Source organism: Telopea speciosissima, chromosome 3, assembly GCF_018873765.1.
Source record: "Telopea speciosissima isolate NSW1024214 ecotype Mountain lineage chromosome 3, Tspe_v1, whole genome shotgun sequence".
Classification (NCBI taxonomy): Eukaryota; Viridiplantae; Streptophyta; class Magnoliopsida; order Proteales; family Proteaceae; genus Telopea; species Telopea speciosissima.
In genome coordinates, this window is record NC_057918.1 from 64953834 (window position 1) to 64967479 (window position 13646).

Consider the following 13646-nt stretch of genomic DNA (forward strand, 5'->3'; position numbering starts at 1 on the left):
CTACCAATATGGTGATTGGAGTTTTGGGGGTTGCAGGGATGGTCCTCCTGACTTCTTGCTCAGCTGGCCCAGATGTGGATCCTCCCTTAGAAATCTCATTGACTGACTGCACCAATTGTGCCACAAGCTGTTGCATTTCGGCCATGTCTATCTGCAACCTATCGACTTGGTGCTCGATGTGACTTTCAGATAAGTGGTCATCTGTCGGATCCATGTTGTTCTCAAGTGATACCTCAGTTGAAGAATCGAAAGAATGAGAAGAAGACAGGGATCTTGGGAAGGGTGAAGAACTGGCTCAAATCAATCTACCTTCTTGTCGGATCCAGATGGATAGGAATGATCTTTTTGGGTGTGGAATTGTGCTTCTACGAAAAAAAGAAGAAGACCTAGTTTAGATCCTAAGAATGAAGAAAGCTTATTCAAATAACTTTTTTTTGTGTATTTTTTTATTATTATATATTTTTATTTTATCACTTTTTTTTTATTTTTTTGTATTTTCTTTTTATCATTTCTTTTTATTTTTTGTTTGCATTTTATTTATGTCATTTTTTTGTTTCATTATTATTGTTATTTTTTTGTTCATTTTGTTTGGCTCAAGTAATCGAAGCTGTTATCGGAGTTTTCAATAGAAGTTCTCTGAGGCCAAATGGGATATCCGTCATCGCCAAAACATGTTTAAAAAGAAAAAGAAACAAACAAAGAAGAAAACCTAGTTTCCGGTTCTTGATGATTATATCTTGAATCAATACAAGATGCTTTTCTTTTCGAGGGACATATAGGATTCCATCATACGGGAGTGGGCTCCCATCTTTCTTCGAGGGAGTGTCACGGGACTATGGAATTTTCTATTTCGGGCAGCATCTTGTATTAAAGCCAGATTAGTTATCAAGTGACCTTAAACTCGGTCCTTCTTACAGCTAACAAAAGGTTAGTTTGTGTCGTACCCTAATCGTATATGGTCTATTTTCCTATATGATGCATGCAATGGGTAGGCTTGATAGGACAGAAAAAGGTCACCCTTGACAGAACCGATATACCTATCGCTCGTGGTCACGAATCGCGAGTACATGGTTCTTTTAATATACCTAGAGAGTAGGTCACACAATCTCAGAGTAATCGGGCTAGTGCCTTTTTTGAGTGGCTATAGCACCCCACAACGCACTAGTGATTACCCTCGCTGGTGATTCTAAACTCGTATGATAAATATCAAGGGCTGTAGCTTTGCCGTGAATTATCCATGACTACTCATGGGGTCCAACGACTAACTCCGGGGGTAAATGTGTTCCCATATAGTGAGTGTGTGCAAAAAAGTGGTACAAGAAGCGGCTATCATCCGATCTCAGAGTACTTAGTATGACGTGCCTCACCTCCCCGGGGGTAAAGGCATGACAGGGAGTACCCTCGCAGTTTGATTTCGCTTCGAGCACAATGCATGATGCGGTTAGTACACACAAGGGTTAGCCACACAGTTTTTTTTTTTATTTTTTTTTTATACAAAATTCAGAGAGAATATTCTTGCATTTATTGGTAGCATCTATTTTAGAAAGCTTGACCTTGAGTGGACGTTCAGTCACTCATCCCCAATGAAGTCGCCACTGTCAGTACCGTGGTCTTGCCGTGACAAGGTTTCCACAGCCTTGTTGGCTACAAATGATAGTATGGATAATATTGTCAATGTAGGAGAATGACATCGGGGGATTGGGATCATGTATTAAAACATATTAAGAAAAAATGTGAAGTCGCCACCTAGGGTTAGGGCCTAGGACCCGTTAAGTGTAGCCCTGTCAGTTGTGAACAGAGTTGGGCTATGTGACTCTATATGGTCTGACCGGAGACTTGGGTAAGGGGTCAAGTTACAAGGATGGGAAAGTGTTAGGCACCCATCTTGCCCGGCTGAAGCCGGTCTCTCTATTATAGATGCTATTAAATAACGAATATTCTCTCTCCTTTTTATTGCGATGGGACCACACTATATATGCTACATTATATTCACAATATGTACACTAAAACGGTGAAATACTAAATGACTGCATTGTAACGACAAAAATGCAATAATTATACCTGTATGAGAGTATTCCCTTGGCTCAGGGGAGGCGGACGAACGGACCGACGCCGATTTCTTTTGACAGAATAATGGTTTTTTAAAGTAGCTTGGCAGTAATCAAATGGATAGAATAACGTCTGTAATGGGGGTTTTCGCCTGTTATCTGTGTACTGACGGGATAACAGACTCTAAGAACGGGGATCACTCTATTATCGGATGGGTAATCGAAGGATCTACCCACACTTGAATATCCCACTTACTCGAGCATTCATAAGAGGGGAAATCAGAGGAAAGAGGGGAAATGGGTTGAAATATGCACGTAGAGGGTCTCCCTGCCCGAAAAAACTTGTTTTGAGGGGAGGGGGTGCCCCCTAGCCTGGTCCAGGGAACACCTCCACGGCGCCATGGACGACGTCATCAAGCTGACGTCGAAAGTGGTCCCGGCGGCATGGTTTTGTACCTTGTTGCCGTGAGAGGCCTCTATGGTGCCGTAGGGCACTGTCCACGGTGCCGTGGTCAGTGTGGTCCCCCTTTTTCCACTTTTTGGGCTAAAAATGGGATTTTTAGAGTTCAAGGTGTGTCTAGGCCCATGGGCTTTGTGTTTTAGGGTATGGGAAAGGGAAAAATACGTTGCCCATCGTCCGTGTCCCGTTGTCATCCTCGCCAAGAGTGGTGACAAAAATCAATGTCTACACTAGGTAAAACTTATCCTCAAAAGCTAGGCATTAAGGAGAAGGTGCCCAAATACCTATTAACACACCCACATCTCAATTCATATATGATGTGAGACTATTTTTTTCTGCTTACCATGTGGAACTCCAACACATGGGTCATGGACTGATTTTTATTTGTAAAGGGGAAGGTGATATGTAACAAGATGCGATAGTTAAAGAATTTGGGTAATTCCAAATTTGATGAAATTAGATGTAATTGAAGCATCGTGATATTAATTAATCTTTTGACATTGGTGTTTATCAATTTTCGTCATATCTTGAAATTCAAAGAGTTTAGATCTCAAGGCTTGACAAGCCATGTTGCAGAAAATTCCTTAAGCATTTGAAAAGTTGTTTTTGGGGTTTCATGTTGGTGGAGATTAATGGTGCTAAGAAAAGGAAGTGAGTGAATTGGTAGCAAATTACCCTTTCTTTGGAAGAGAGAGAATTAGGAATATATACTATATATTTGTTGATGATCTCTCTAGCTTAGGAACGAAATGAGTGAGAACCTTTTTGCAACCCCTCACCTAGCTTAAGGCAAGGTATTGAGTCGGATTCCAAAAACTTTGATTTCTTATTTGTTTGATTTGCAGGGTTGTTTTGCTATCATTCTCATGATCAAATCAATAATATTATTATTCTGTCTCATGATTAAGGATGTCCTCTCTTAGGATGGAATTGGGCACACAGTACTGACATATTGGAATCACATAGATAACCATGTTTTGACTCCCTCTATGGTGTTCTCTAAGAGGTAATAGCTAAATGATATATTGTCTTAGGAAACTTAAACAAGCATTGCTATAGTTGGTATATAATAGAGCGGTATCTAGTAAGATCTCTTATTTTCTTTGTAAAAAAAAGGGCATATGCAGTGCACGAGGCTCCCGCCACTGTGGGGTCTGGGGAGGGTCATGTGTACACAGCCTTACCCCTGCTTTCACAGAGAGGCTGTTTCTAGTTCTTATTTTCTTTGTATAGGTGTTAATTTGGTTGATTCTAATAGGGATTCCTACAGTTTGTATATTTGTTTGTTGTACCAAGCTTGTTGAATGTCTAAAATACTTGTTTGTTGTCGATAAGGTTGTTGTCTAAATATGGAGTTTCTTTGGTCATGTCTTTGAATTAAGACCCTATCTTGGGCAATCAGCTGGTTGGAGAAAGATTAAGGTTATTCTTCTTTCTTCTATTACATGGGGAATTTGACAAGAATGGAACCATTGAAGATTTGAGGGTAACATTAATTCACAAGAATTTTGCATCTTTCATAGTAACAAAATGGAAAACAAAATTTGTTTCAAGACAAGTAGGATCCATATTCCTCTAAGATTACAAATTTTGAACACTCTAGGTCTTTCTCCTATAATTGGTGAGAGGAATCATATAAAAACTCCCCCCCCCTTCGGCTATTCTTAAAATTGATCTCCACAAGGCGTATGATAGTGTGAGTTGGAGATAAGTGATGGAGACTATGGGCTTTCCAGAGAGATTTATTTTGTAGGTTAAGCAATGTGTGACGACCTCTATGTTTTCTGTTCTTGTGAATGGGAGTCCTGCGGCCTTTTTTTGCAGGAAAGAGGGGAGTTAGACAAGGAGAATTTTTTATCTCCTTATCTCTTTACTCTTGCCATGGAAGGTTTATCTATGATGCTGAATCAAATGGTTGTGGAAAGGAAGATGCAACTTATGCCTAAATGTAAACCCCTTCAACTTTCTCACTTAGTTTTTGTAGATGATCTGATGGTGTTTGTCAAGATTGATTGTGAATCTATTTCAGCTGTGTTTGAGACTCTTAGCTATTTCTTCATGGTCTTAGGTCTTAAAATTAACAACTCTAAGTCCTCTTTTATCATTAGGGGTGTGGATGATCTTATTCGAAACTCTCTGATCCAGATCTCTAGATTCACTGAAGCTCATCTCCCTATCAAGTACCTAGGTGTTCCTTTGATTTCAGGGAAATTAAAATCGAGTGATTGTGCACCCCTTTTTGACTTGGTTAGAAAGAGATTGGAAGGGTGGAAATCTCGTTTCCTCTCATTTGCTAGTCGTCTTCAACTTATTATCTCAGTGCTCTAAGGAAGATATATTTATTGGTCGGGATTATTTGAGTTGCCTGGTCATGTCATCAAGAAGTTGGAGTCAATGTCCGTTAAATTTTTTTGATCGGGGCCTTTGATGGAAAGAAAAACTCATTTCATTTCTTGGTGTAATATTTGTAAGCCTAAAAATGAAGGGGGGCTAGGAGTGAAAAGAATTAAGGATATGAATATTACCGGCATTCTGAAACAAATTTGGTGGGTTGCCTAAAAAAAAGACTCGCTCTGGGTGAAATGGATTCAACATAGATATTTGCGAGTGGATTCCTTATGGACTGTCCAACCAGTCTTTAATTCCTCTTGGGTGTGGCGAAAGATGTTGAAATATAGGGTATTTGTGGAACCTTTTATACACCACAAAATTGGGAATGGCTCAGATACACTTCTTTGGTTGGATCCTTGGCACCCTGAAGGAGTTCTTCTCAATAGATTTGGGGATCACATCAGCTATGACGTTGGTTCAGACAGGATGGCTTTGGTGAAGTCTATTATGATGGATGGAATGTGGAACCATGGTCCTCCTACTTCCTCAAAGCTTTCCTTGGTTTGGGGACGGCTTGCAGAAATCAGTAGACACAGTCATCTACAGGATGATTCTATCTTATGGACGGTCTCCCCGTCAAGGGTCTTTTCTACAAATTTCGCTTGGAGCATAGTGAGAGTTCCTCCCCGAAGGTCAATTGGGCAGGTTCAATATGGTTTGACAATTGTATTCCTAGGCAATCAGTAATAACTTGGAAATGCTTGGTTGATGGGGTACCAACCAAAGACTGAATCCGAAAATGTAAGGTGTTGATTTCACCAAACTGTACTTTTTGTTGGGCGGGAGTAGAGAATAGAGACCACTTGTTTTTTGAGTGCTCTTTTACGAAAAAGATTTGTGGAGATATATTGAGCCTTTGTTCTCCATCCAGAAGGCTTAGAAATGGTATTCTTGTGGAAGCAGAATAGATTGCCAAGACCTTCAAGGGAGATTCAATTGGGTGTATGGTTAAGTTGGCATTCTGTGCAACAGTTTCTCACATTTGGAAGGAGAGAAACTTTCGAATCTTTAAAGATAAAACGAAGACTATGCATTGCCTCATCAGAGACATTAAAGCAGACATCGAGGATAGGTGTAGAGCTAATACCCCCAAGGGAATGAAATCTTCAAGGAATATGTTTTTAGTCTATAACTAGGGAGTGCATCCTATGTGGGTTGAGAGGATTAATGTCTTGGGGAGATGACTGGTGTGGGGGGTCTTTTGGTCTTTGTGTTTCATTTGTGTACATAGGATCCTAAAGGAATTGTTTGGGTGGGCAGTAGGCCTTGGTTATGGCCTCAGTCTGGGAGCCTCTTCAGTCTTGGGGAGCCTAGGCCCAAGGAATATTTTTGTTTTCTTTCCTCGTTTAGCAATAAGATGATCAACTTATCAAAAAAAAATAAAAAACAACACTTGTTGGCTCGAACCAAAGATGTTGTTTTTCAAAGTCAACACATAGCATTCTAGAGGGGCAAGGGGGGGGGGGGGAATGACATAAATAGTTCTAGCATACTCAATATGGATATTAGCTCCATTTTCTGTTTTGATTAATATTATTAAGGGTGAAACAATTATTTTTTTTTTTTTTAGTGTGGGATGATGAATTATCTTTTATGAATGATGATTTGATAATTAAATAACGCCAAACATGTAGTTTGTATTCCTTGCTTTTAGTTCTTCATAGACCCCAATAGTACATCAAATTTGCCCAAAGGAAATAAAAAAAAAATCCAAGGAAAAAATGAACTACAAATATTAAATCCAATGGTAGACTCAGTCACTTCTTTTACCTATCTATTTATGCAATATTTTTCTCAACGATAAAATAGCATAAGGACATTCCCAGCATAGAATAACTGCAAAAGAAAGAGTCTCAGTGGTCAGCTAAATATAAATGAATCGTCTTACATTTATCATTAAATATAATAAACATTACATGAATGATTATGTTGGCAATAAATTTATTCATCCATTAATTTTCTTGCAATTTATTTTGGATTCAATTTTGTAATGTAAAATTACTAAGTTTCTCACATATTGCAAACTCAAAAATCTAAGTCCTTAGCATAATTCTAATTTTCATTGCATAGTTCCATGAGGCGGCACAAGTTTTACTACGTTAGAACAAATAATTAAGATGATTTCATTAGATCGATGTAACATAACCTACCTCCCAAATGAACATGCAAAAGGAAAATGCTGATGAATTGTCCATAACATCAACAGATCTAGAACGAAACCATAGAGCTAATGCAAGCAAACCATGTCCTGCCACCTACATACATACAATGAAACACCAAATTGCATCAATTACAACAAATAATTAGCTTGGATGCAAGTTTTTTTTTACATGTATATAGACATGAGTAGAGAAGTGATCTATTAATTAAAGTGGTAGGAGTGAGTTACATACAGAGACAAACTTGAGGAATAAAGTCGACGCAGAAGAAGCTCCTACTATAATAGCAATTCCATATTCTATTAAAAGAACATTGATGCCAAGAAAGAATGCCTGATCAAATGAGTAGCAAACTTATTAGGTCAATTTTTTTTTTAAACCTCATATTCATTACATAGGAAAATTTGCTTTAACAAAACACAAATGAGCAAAAACAAATATACAATGAATAATACCAGATGATAGAACATTTGGCCCTAGATTTATAGTCCACAATGGATTTTACATTCTTTTTATATTTTTTACAATCTAGAATCTCTAAAAGATTAGTGTTGTTTAACCACTTTTGATCCAAGCAAAAGTATATCTCCCCAAATTTAATGTAAGTAAGGAAGAGTTGAGCCACCTCTAAGTGAAATTTGGGGTCTCAACCAACTTCTCATGTTTTAGCCATTAAGCACCAATCTATGCTCGAGACACAGATTTACAATCTGCATATGACCTCTCAAATAAAACATATTGATGCTATTTAAAAAAAGGGAGAGAGAACACTACTTGGTCGCATAGCTCCTATGAAATGGGAGCCAGCGCCCAAGCATCTAGTATGAGGGGCAGGGTGGTCATTTTGCCACCCATGTGTCTGGGTGTAGGGAGCATGACCAAGCAGCCTTCTTTTACCCTTAAAAAAAATATCAAATATATTTGAAATAACCTCTTGCATCGTAGTCTTATGGTCATTAATTTTGCAAAGAGGTTATTTCATACTTATATATATTTGTAATAGAAGCAAGAATTTCCACTTACTGTTTCTCTTCCAAGTTCAGTGCTGAAAGTTTGTATGCCATTCTGTCTGTCTCCTTCTGTATCTGATATGTCCTGTTTAATGCCAAAAAATGCTATCATTTAAAAAAATAATCTTCTAAATTTAATATCCTAACAATTGAATAATAATATTCTAGTGAATATTTTAAGACATTTTGTGTATGCAAACATATAAAAGAGATGCATAGGAATAAAACTCTTCTTGCTACTTGCAACAACTAACAAGAAAATTTGTTATCTTCTTTTATAATTATTGATAATGTTCTAAGATTAAAATAGTTGGTCTTAAAAGTTGGTTAACCTTTTCAGTATTGGCAAGTGATTTGTGTGTTTACCAATATAAAAAAAAGGATTAAAAATAGTATAATCGGCACAACACATTCACATCTTCAATTGGATTTTCAGTTTTACCTTCTACATTCTTCTTAAATTGTCATATCATTTATTCATAAGAGACCATAAGAAAAGTTTTCTTTTCTAATTTTCATTTTAGTTTTATCACCAAAGAGAAATGAAAATTATAGGCCAATGTACTATTTCAATCAATACCTTAAAAATGATTTAAATGTCACTTTTCCCATAAAACAATTAAATTTTAGGTGTTTCATCAATTCCAACAAAAGAAATTTCTCTTCGTTAGTTTAAATAAATTTCTAAGTAGTAAAAAAAATCTAATCAATTAAAAGTTTCTTTTAAAATTATAAAATGTAATTAGATTTGGTGAATCTTTTTTAAACTATAATAGTTTAAGACCCTATGCTATAGATGCTCAGAAAGTTGATTATATTAAAAAAAAAAATTTAAGCATTTTACTAGCAAAAAATGCCAGTAAAGTTTTAGGATGCATTGCCACTTCACAAGTTCAATATGAAGTGGCAATGCCTCCTAAATCTCCCTGAAGCAATTGTGTTTATGTTTACTTTATTTAGTTATCCATTTTATTGTTGATAGTATAAAGTTTTGACTAAATTTTAAAAAATGGAGGAATAATCAAATTTTTTTTCATTAATTATTAATGCCGGCTTCATTTTAAGGTTTTTCTTTTAATTTTGGATTATTTTGTCGTGGTCTCTTATAATAGATCTCAAATATATGTATCAAATTAATGCAAAGATCATAATAGTTGGCTTATTTTGACAGTGGTGCTTGACCATCTAATTAAGTTATTGGAAGCAACTTCTATGGTGCCTATATCATGAGGGAAAATGTTGTTAATTTCTCTTTTCTTGTTTTGCTAGCTCTGTAATGCATGTATATATAGATTTATTTTCTAATAAATATATTCATTTGTTTTAAAAAAAAGGTCGATGCACAGAGTCTAAATTGATTAGATATTTTAATAATTATTCCCATTAGGTGATTTTGATGACAAAATATGTATGTGAATTGTTTACATTAAGTTTTAAGGTGATCAATAGTGGTGGGAGAAAAAGCATAGATAACTAAGTCAGAAAAGGCTTTAATGTCATCAATTCAATGGAACAAAAGGATTTTTGCAAACAATAGGGAATGGAATGAAAAATAGGTCATATTTTCTTTTTATTTATCACTAAAATTGCTTCAAATATATCCTAAGCTTTAAACTATTCTTGTTTGAAAAACTAAAATGAAATATCACAATATAATCACTAACTAAAGCTCTTAATAAATTTGCAACATATTCATAGTATAACAGGGATTTACCTTGAATATTGTGATAGCAATAGAATGTACACACATTAGAACTGTTGTAAGTATCACTGACTTTGAAATCACAATTGACCTTCCAAGTAAGTATCTCTGCAAATTTGTAGGTTAGTATCATTATAGTCCCCTGTCCTGCCCCCCCCTGTGCGACAAGAATCTAAAAATTGTAATGATGGCAAGTAAACCTGAAGATACCTGGGCATTTATGAAATAAGGGATATAAACACAGACACTGTGTATAAACATAAGACTGACCGCTGCAAGTATGGGATTTCTTTTCCATCTAAGAAAAGGAAGCTAATTAAAGAAAAAAGAAAAAGAAACAAAGTTAATAATAATTTCTATTGTCACAAAAGCATAAACATGTGATTCTTTTAAAACAACATAAGGATAAACTTTAATTTAGGGAAAGGTATGCTTAACAACATTCATGGTTATAAGAAAGAAAACATAGATTTGTAAGTGTTATAATCTTAATTTCAAATATAAAATTTATAAAAAATAAAATAATGAAGATTTACTTAAACTTGGTGGAAGTATTGTTTCCTTTAGATATTTATTTTAAAATTTAATTTGGGAAGGTCTATTTTCGAATATACCAAATTATGCAAGACTTGGTAATCTTCAAATCCCTCTAAATCAACTCAAATCAACTTATAGAAGCCTTATTCTTAATAAATGGATAAGCTACATGGATCCTGTTTCACCATTAACTATGTTCAAAGTCATATTGTGGAATTAATACTTTGAAGAATTAGCATCCTCACATCCTCGTTCACGTTGCTAATGGTAACCTGTCCTTTGGTGCTAAAGAGCAAGGTGGTCATGCCATCTTTGGTTAGTAATGGTGCATAAAAAGAATTGAACTCATTCTTAACTTGGTATCCATGTGTATTGGGTTCATCATCCATTTATTCATTGAACATCGGGGGTGTGCTCCAGTCGACGAATGAGGTGAAATGATCGGATGAAATCTTGTCCATCCTCTGCTCCAAAAGCTCTGATACCAGATGATGCAAACTTCAAGATAGGCTATTGAAACCAACAAATCGGGAGAGTGAATTACACAAGTTCAAGCACAAGCACAAGATGTGCAATAATTTCAGTTCTACACGACCTCAGAAAAATGAGCATATTTTGCTCAATATAGGTCAGAATGACTTGCTTCCAAAGTGATGCATGCCCAATTTGTATAATGAAGGCCCCATTTCAAAATCATGCCCAAGAGCCAACTCAAGTCCCAACATCAAATTTATGTCTGAAAGGAACTAAAGACCAAGGCCAACAAACTGGTAGCCCGAAGTCGTCACTAGAATTTTACCTTTGCATATATATCAAATTCACAGGTATTTTCGGGTTATATAAAATGCGATTTAGAGAAAATCAAAAGAATGAAAGATGTAGCCCTTTGAGTCTATTTTCAAATGGATTTTGAATCACGTTAAACAAAGCTATATTGAAGGAGATATGTTTTTTATAGAGCATGCACAGTCTAGTCCAATCTTGTTTCAAGTCCATTTCTTAGAGTGTATCTTCATTTCTTAGTCTTTGATGATGTGACAAGTCTCTACAAAGTCCAATATGGATTCTTCTTGGGCCATCTCATTGAAACAAACATTAAGATCTTAAATCAAGAATCAAATCATTGAAACAAGAATCAAGAACTTGGAGCTTGCATCAAAGCATTGGAACAAGATACAAGACCTTGGAACAAGTATCAATGACCAAGAATTTATTAATTGGTTTAGCCCACTATGTAGTTGATTTTCTCTACAATTTTCTTTCTTCTTAAGCTATGTAATGGATTAAGCTCAGGCATAGGATTAAAGACTTGAGAATCAACAATTAAAATGTTGTAGAGAATTTTGGGGTTTGAATTGCCTATAAAAGGCCACTTATCTTGTTTGTAAAAAAAAAAAATAAAATTTTGGTGAATGAAAGTTACTATAACCATTCTCTTGAACCTTGGAGAGTTCATTTCCTAAAAGTAGCCTAGAAGAGTTTTTCCATCAATCTAGAAGAATTGATGTTTTTCCTTTTGAAAACCTAAAAGAGTTTTCACTCCATCCTAGAAGAGTTACTGAGTTAGAGTTTTCTTCATTGCATGCTTGAAGAGATTACAATCCCTTAGTGTTACTACACATCCTTGAAGAGAAGTATTTTAGCCCATATTTATCTTTTTTATTTTTTTTTTTATTTTGTTCTTCATTTTATCGTTTTGTCTACATTTGCAAACTTTGTGTTTGTGCAATTCACTCTCCCGGTCCGACCTTTCCACTGCCTGCATCACAAAGCCTATTGGACAAGGACTCATGGCCCTACAACTGTGTTGACAAATATTTTCTTAGAATAATATTGTACAGTACTCGAAAGGGATCATGAAGTTGGTGAACGAGCAAGGATAGAGTTCTGAAAAATAAAAAGAAATGAATGGAGATAGAATATATATGGTCTAAAAATCAACTCTTTTAGGATATGTTTGTAGCAGTAATGGTTTTACAACTCTTCTAGGATGCAAGGATAATGGAAAGATATTCTAGGTTTCATGGATGAACTCTTCAAGGTTAAAAAGAAATGCACTAAACAATTTTCATTCAAAATTCAACTCACTAATACATAGAAATTGGTTAGCCTGTACAGGCTTACAAAAATACCTAAAATCTACTACAACAGCTTAACCATCCATTTACAATGAGCATCAAGGGTTTAGATCAAATTACTACATAGCTCAATAATAAAAATTCAAAACTAAACACATGGGGTCTTCAACAAATTAAGATTCTCATAGTCTCCAAAGTACTCTTGTAGTCTTCAAGGAAGACTTTTAGAAATGGAGTTGAAGTTGTGTAGACAAAGAGAATCTTTCAAGTATGAGCTGCTACTATGCTATACTTAATGCAATCTAGCAGTAGTTGGATTTCTATTACCCTGTTCCCTAGGCTTGTACTACTAATGCTAATACTTTTTAGAATGAGCATGAGATGGAATGGGTCTATGATTTTCTTACTAGATTGAATCGAGAGTATGATCAGATTCAAGTTCAGATTCTTGGCAGACATGAGTTCCCTAAACTTCGTCGGTCAGTCATGATGCCTACTCACTTGACTCTGGTTTCTACTCCTATAAGCATGGACTCTTCTGGTGCTTAACCTGCTTCCACCACAAGAGAGCCGGTCAAATGCGACTATTGTAGTAAACCTCGACACACCTGTGAGACATGCAAGAAACTTCATGGGCATCCTAAAGGCGATTGTGGTAGGAAACACGGTTATACTCTCTACCACGTACATCTCTCTGAGACTATAAATATCTCTCAGCTTGGACTTGCACTTCCTGTGCCTGCCTCTGCATCTATAACACCTTCCTCTTTGGATCAGCTATCAGCTCTTCAGCGCATGATGTATCAACTTGGGACCACTCCTTCTGTGCCCAACCTACCCTTGCTTCTCATCTTACCCAATCAGGTATTTTTTATGTTTCTTTTGGTTCTAGTCCTTCCTAGCTCGTTGATTCTAGAGCTTCAGATCATATGACTAGGGGTGTCACCCGCTCGGGCTCGGTCGGGCCTCACCGTGCTTCATCAATCTCAAGCCTTGCATTATGACCGCCCATTTAGCTAATCGGGCTGGGCCTAGAGGGCTCAGTCGGTCTCTGATTATAATTGGGCTACTAGAATCAAGCCTTAACTGGGCTATGGGTCTGTTTAATTTTAAATGGTCTTTAAACGGGCTCTTAACGTGAAACCCTTACGATGATCAGATAATTTTCCTTGTAATCGATGGTTATCTAAAGATAATAATAGAAAATGGGAGATTTGATAAAAGAACATAAGATCTAAAGAAAGAGAAAAATTACTAAACA

At 36.1% G+C, this 13646-nt stretch overlaps 1 protein-coding gene across 1 annotated transcript in view; it reads right to left on the reverse strand.

The window, feature by feature from the left end:
- The window catches only part of LOC122654634 (homogentisate geranylgeranyltransferase-like), an 84285-nt gene that overhangs the window by 26877 nt on the left and 43762 nt on the right, over positions 1-13646 (reverse strand). Inside the window, exons 6-9 of the mRNA XM_043848820.1 lie at positions 9981-10082; positions 9783-9878; positions 8082-8153; positions 7293-7391 (exon numbers count right to left, since the gene is read on the reverse strand). Coding sequence (XP_043704755.1) covers positions 7293-7391; positions 8082-8153; positions 9783-9878; positions 9981-10082 — 369 coding nt within the window. The remainder of the gene's footprint in view (positions 1-7292; positions 7392-8081; positions 8154-9782; positions 9879-9980; positions 10083-13646) is intronic.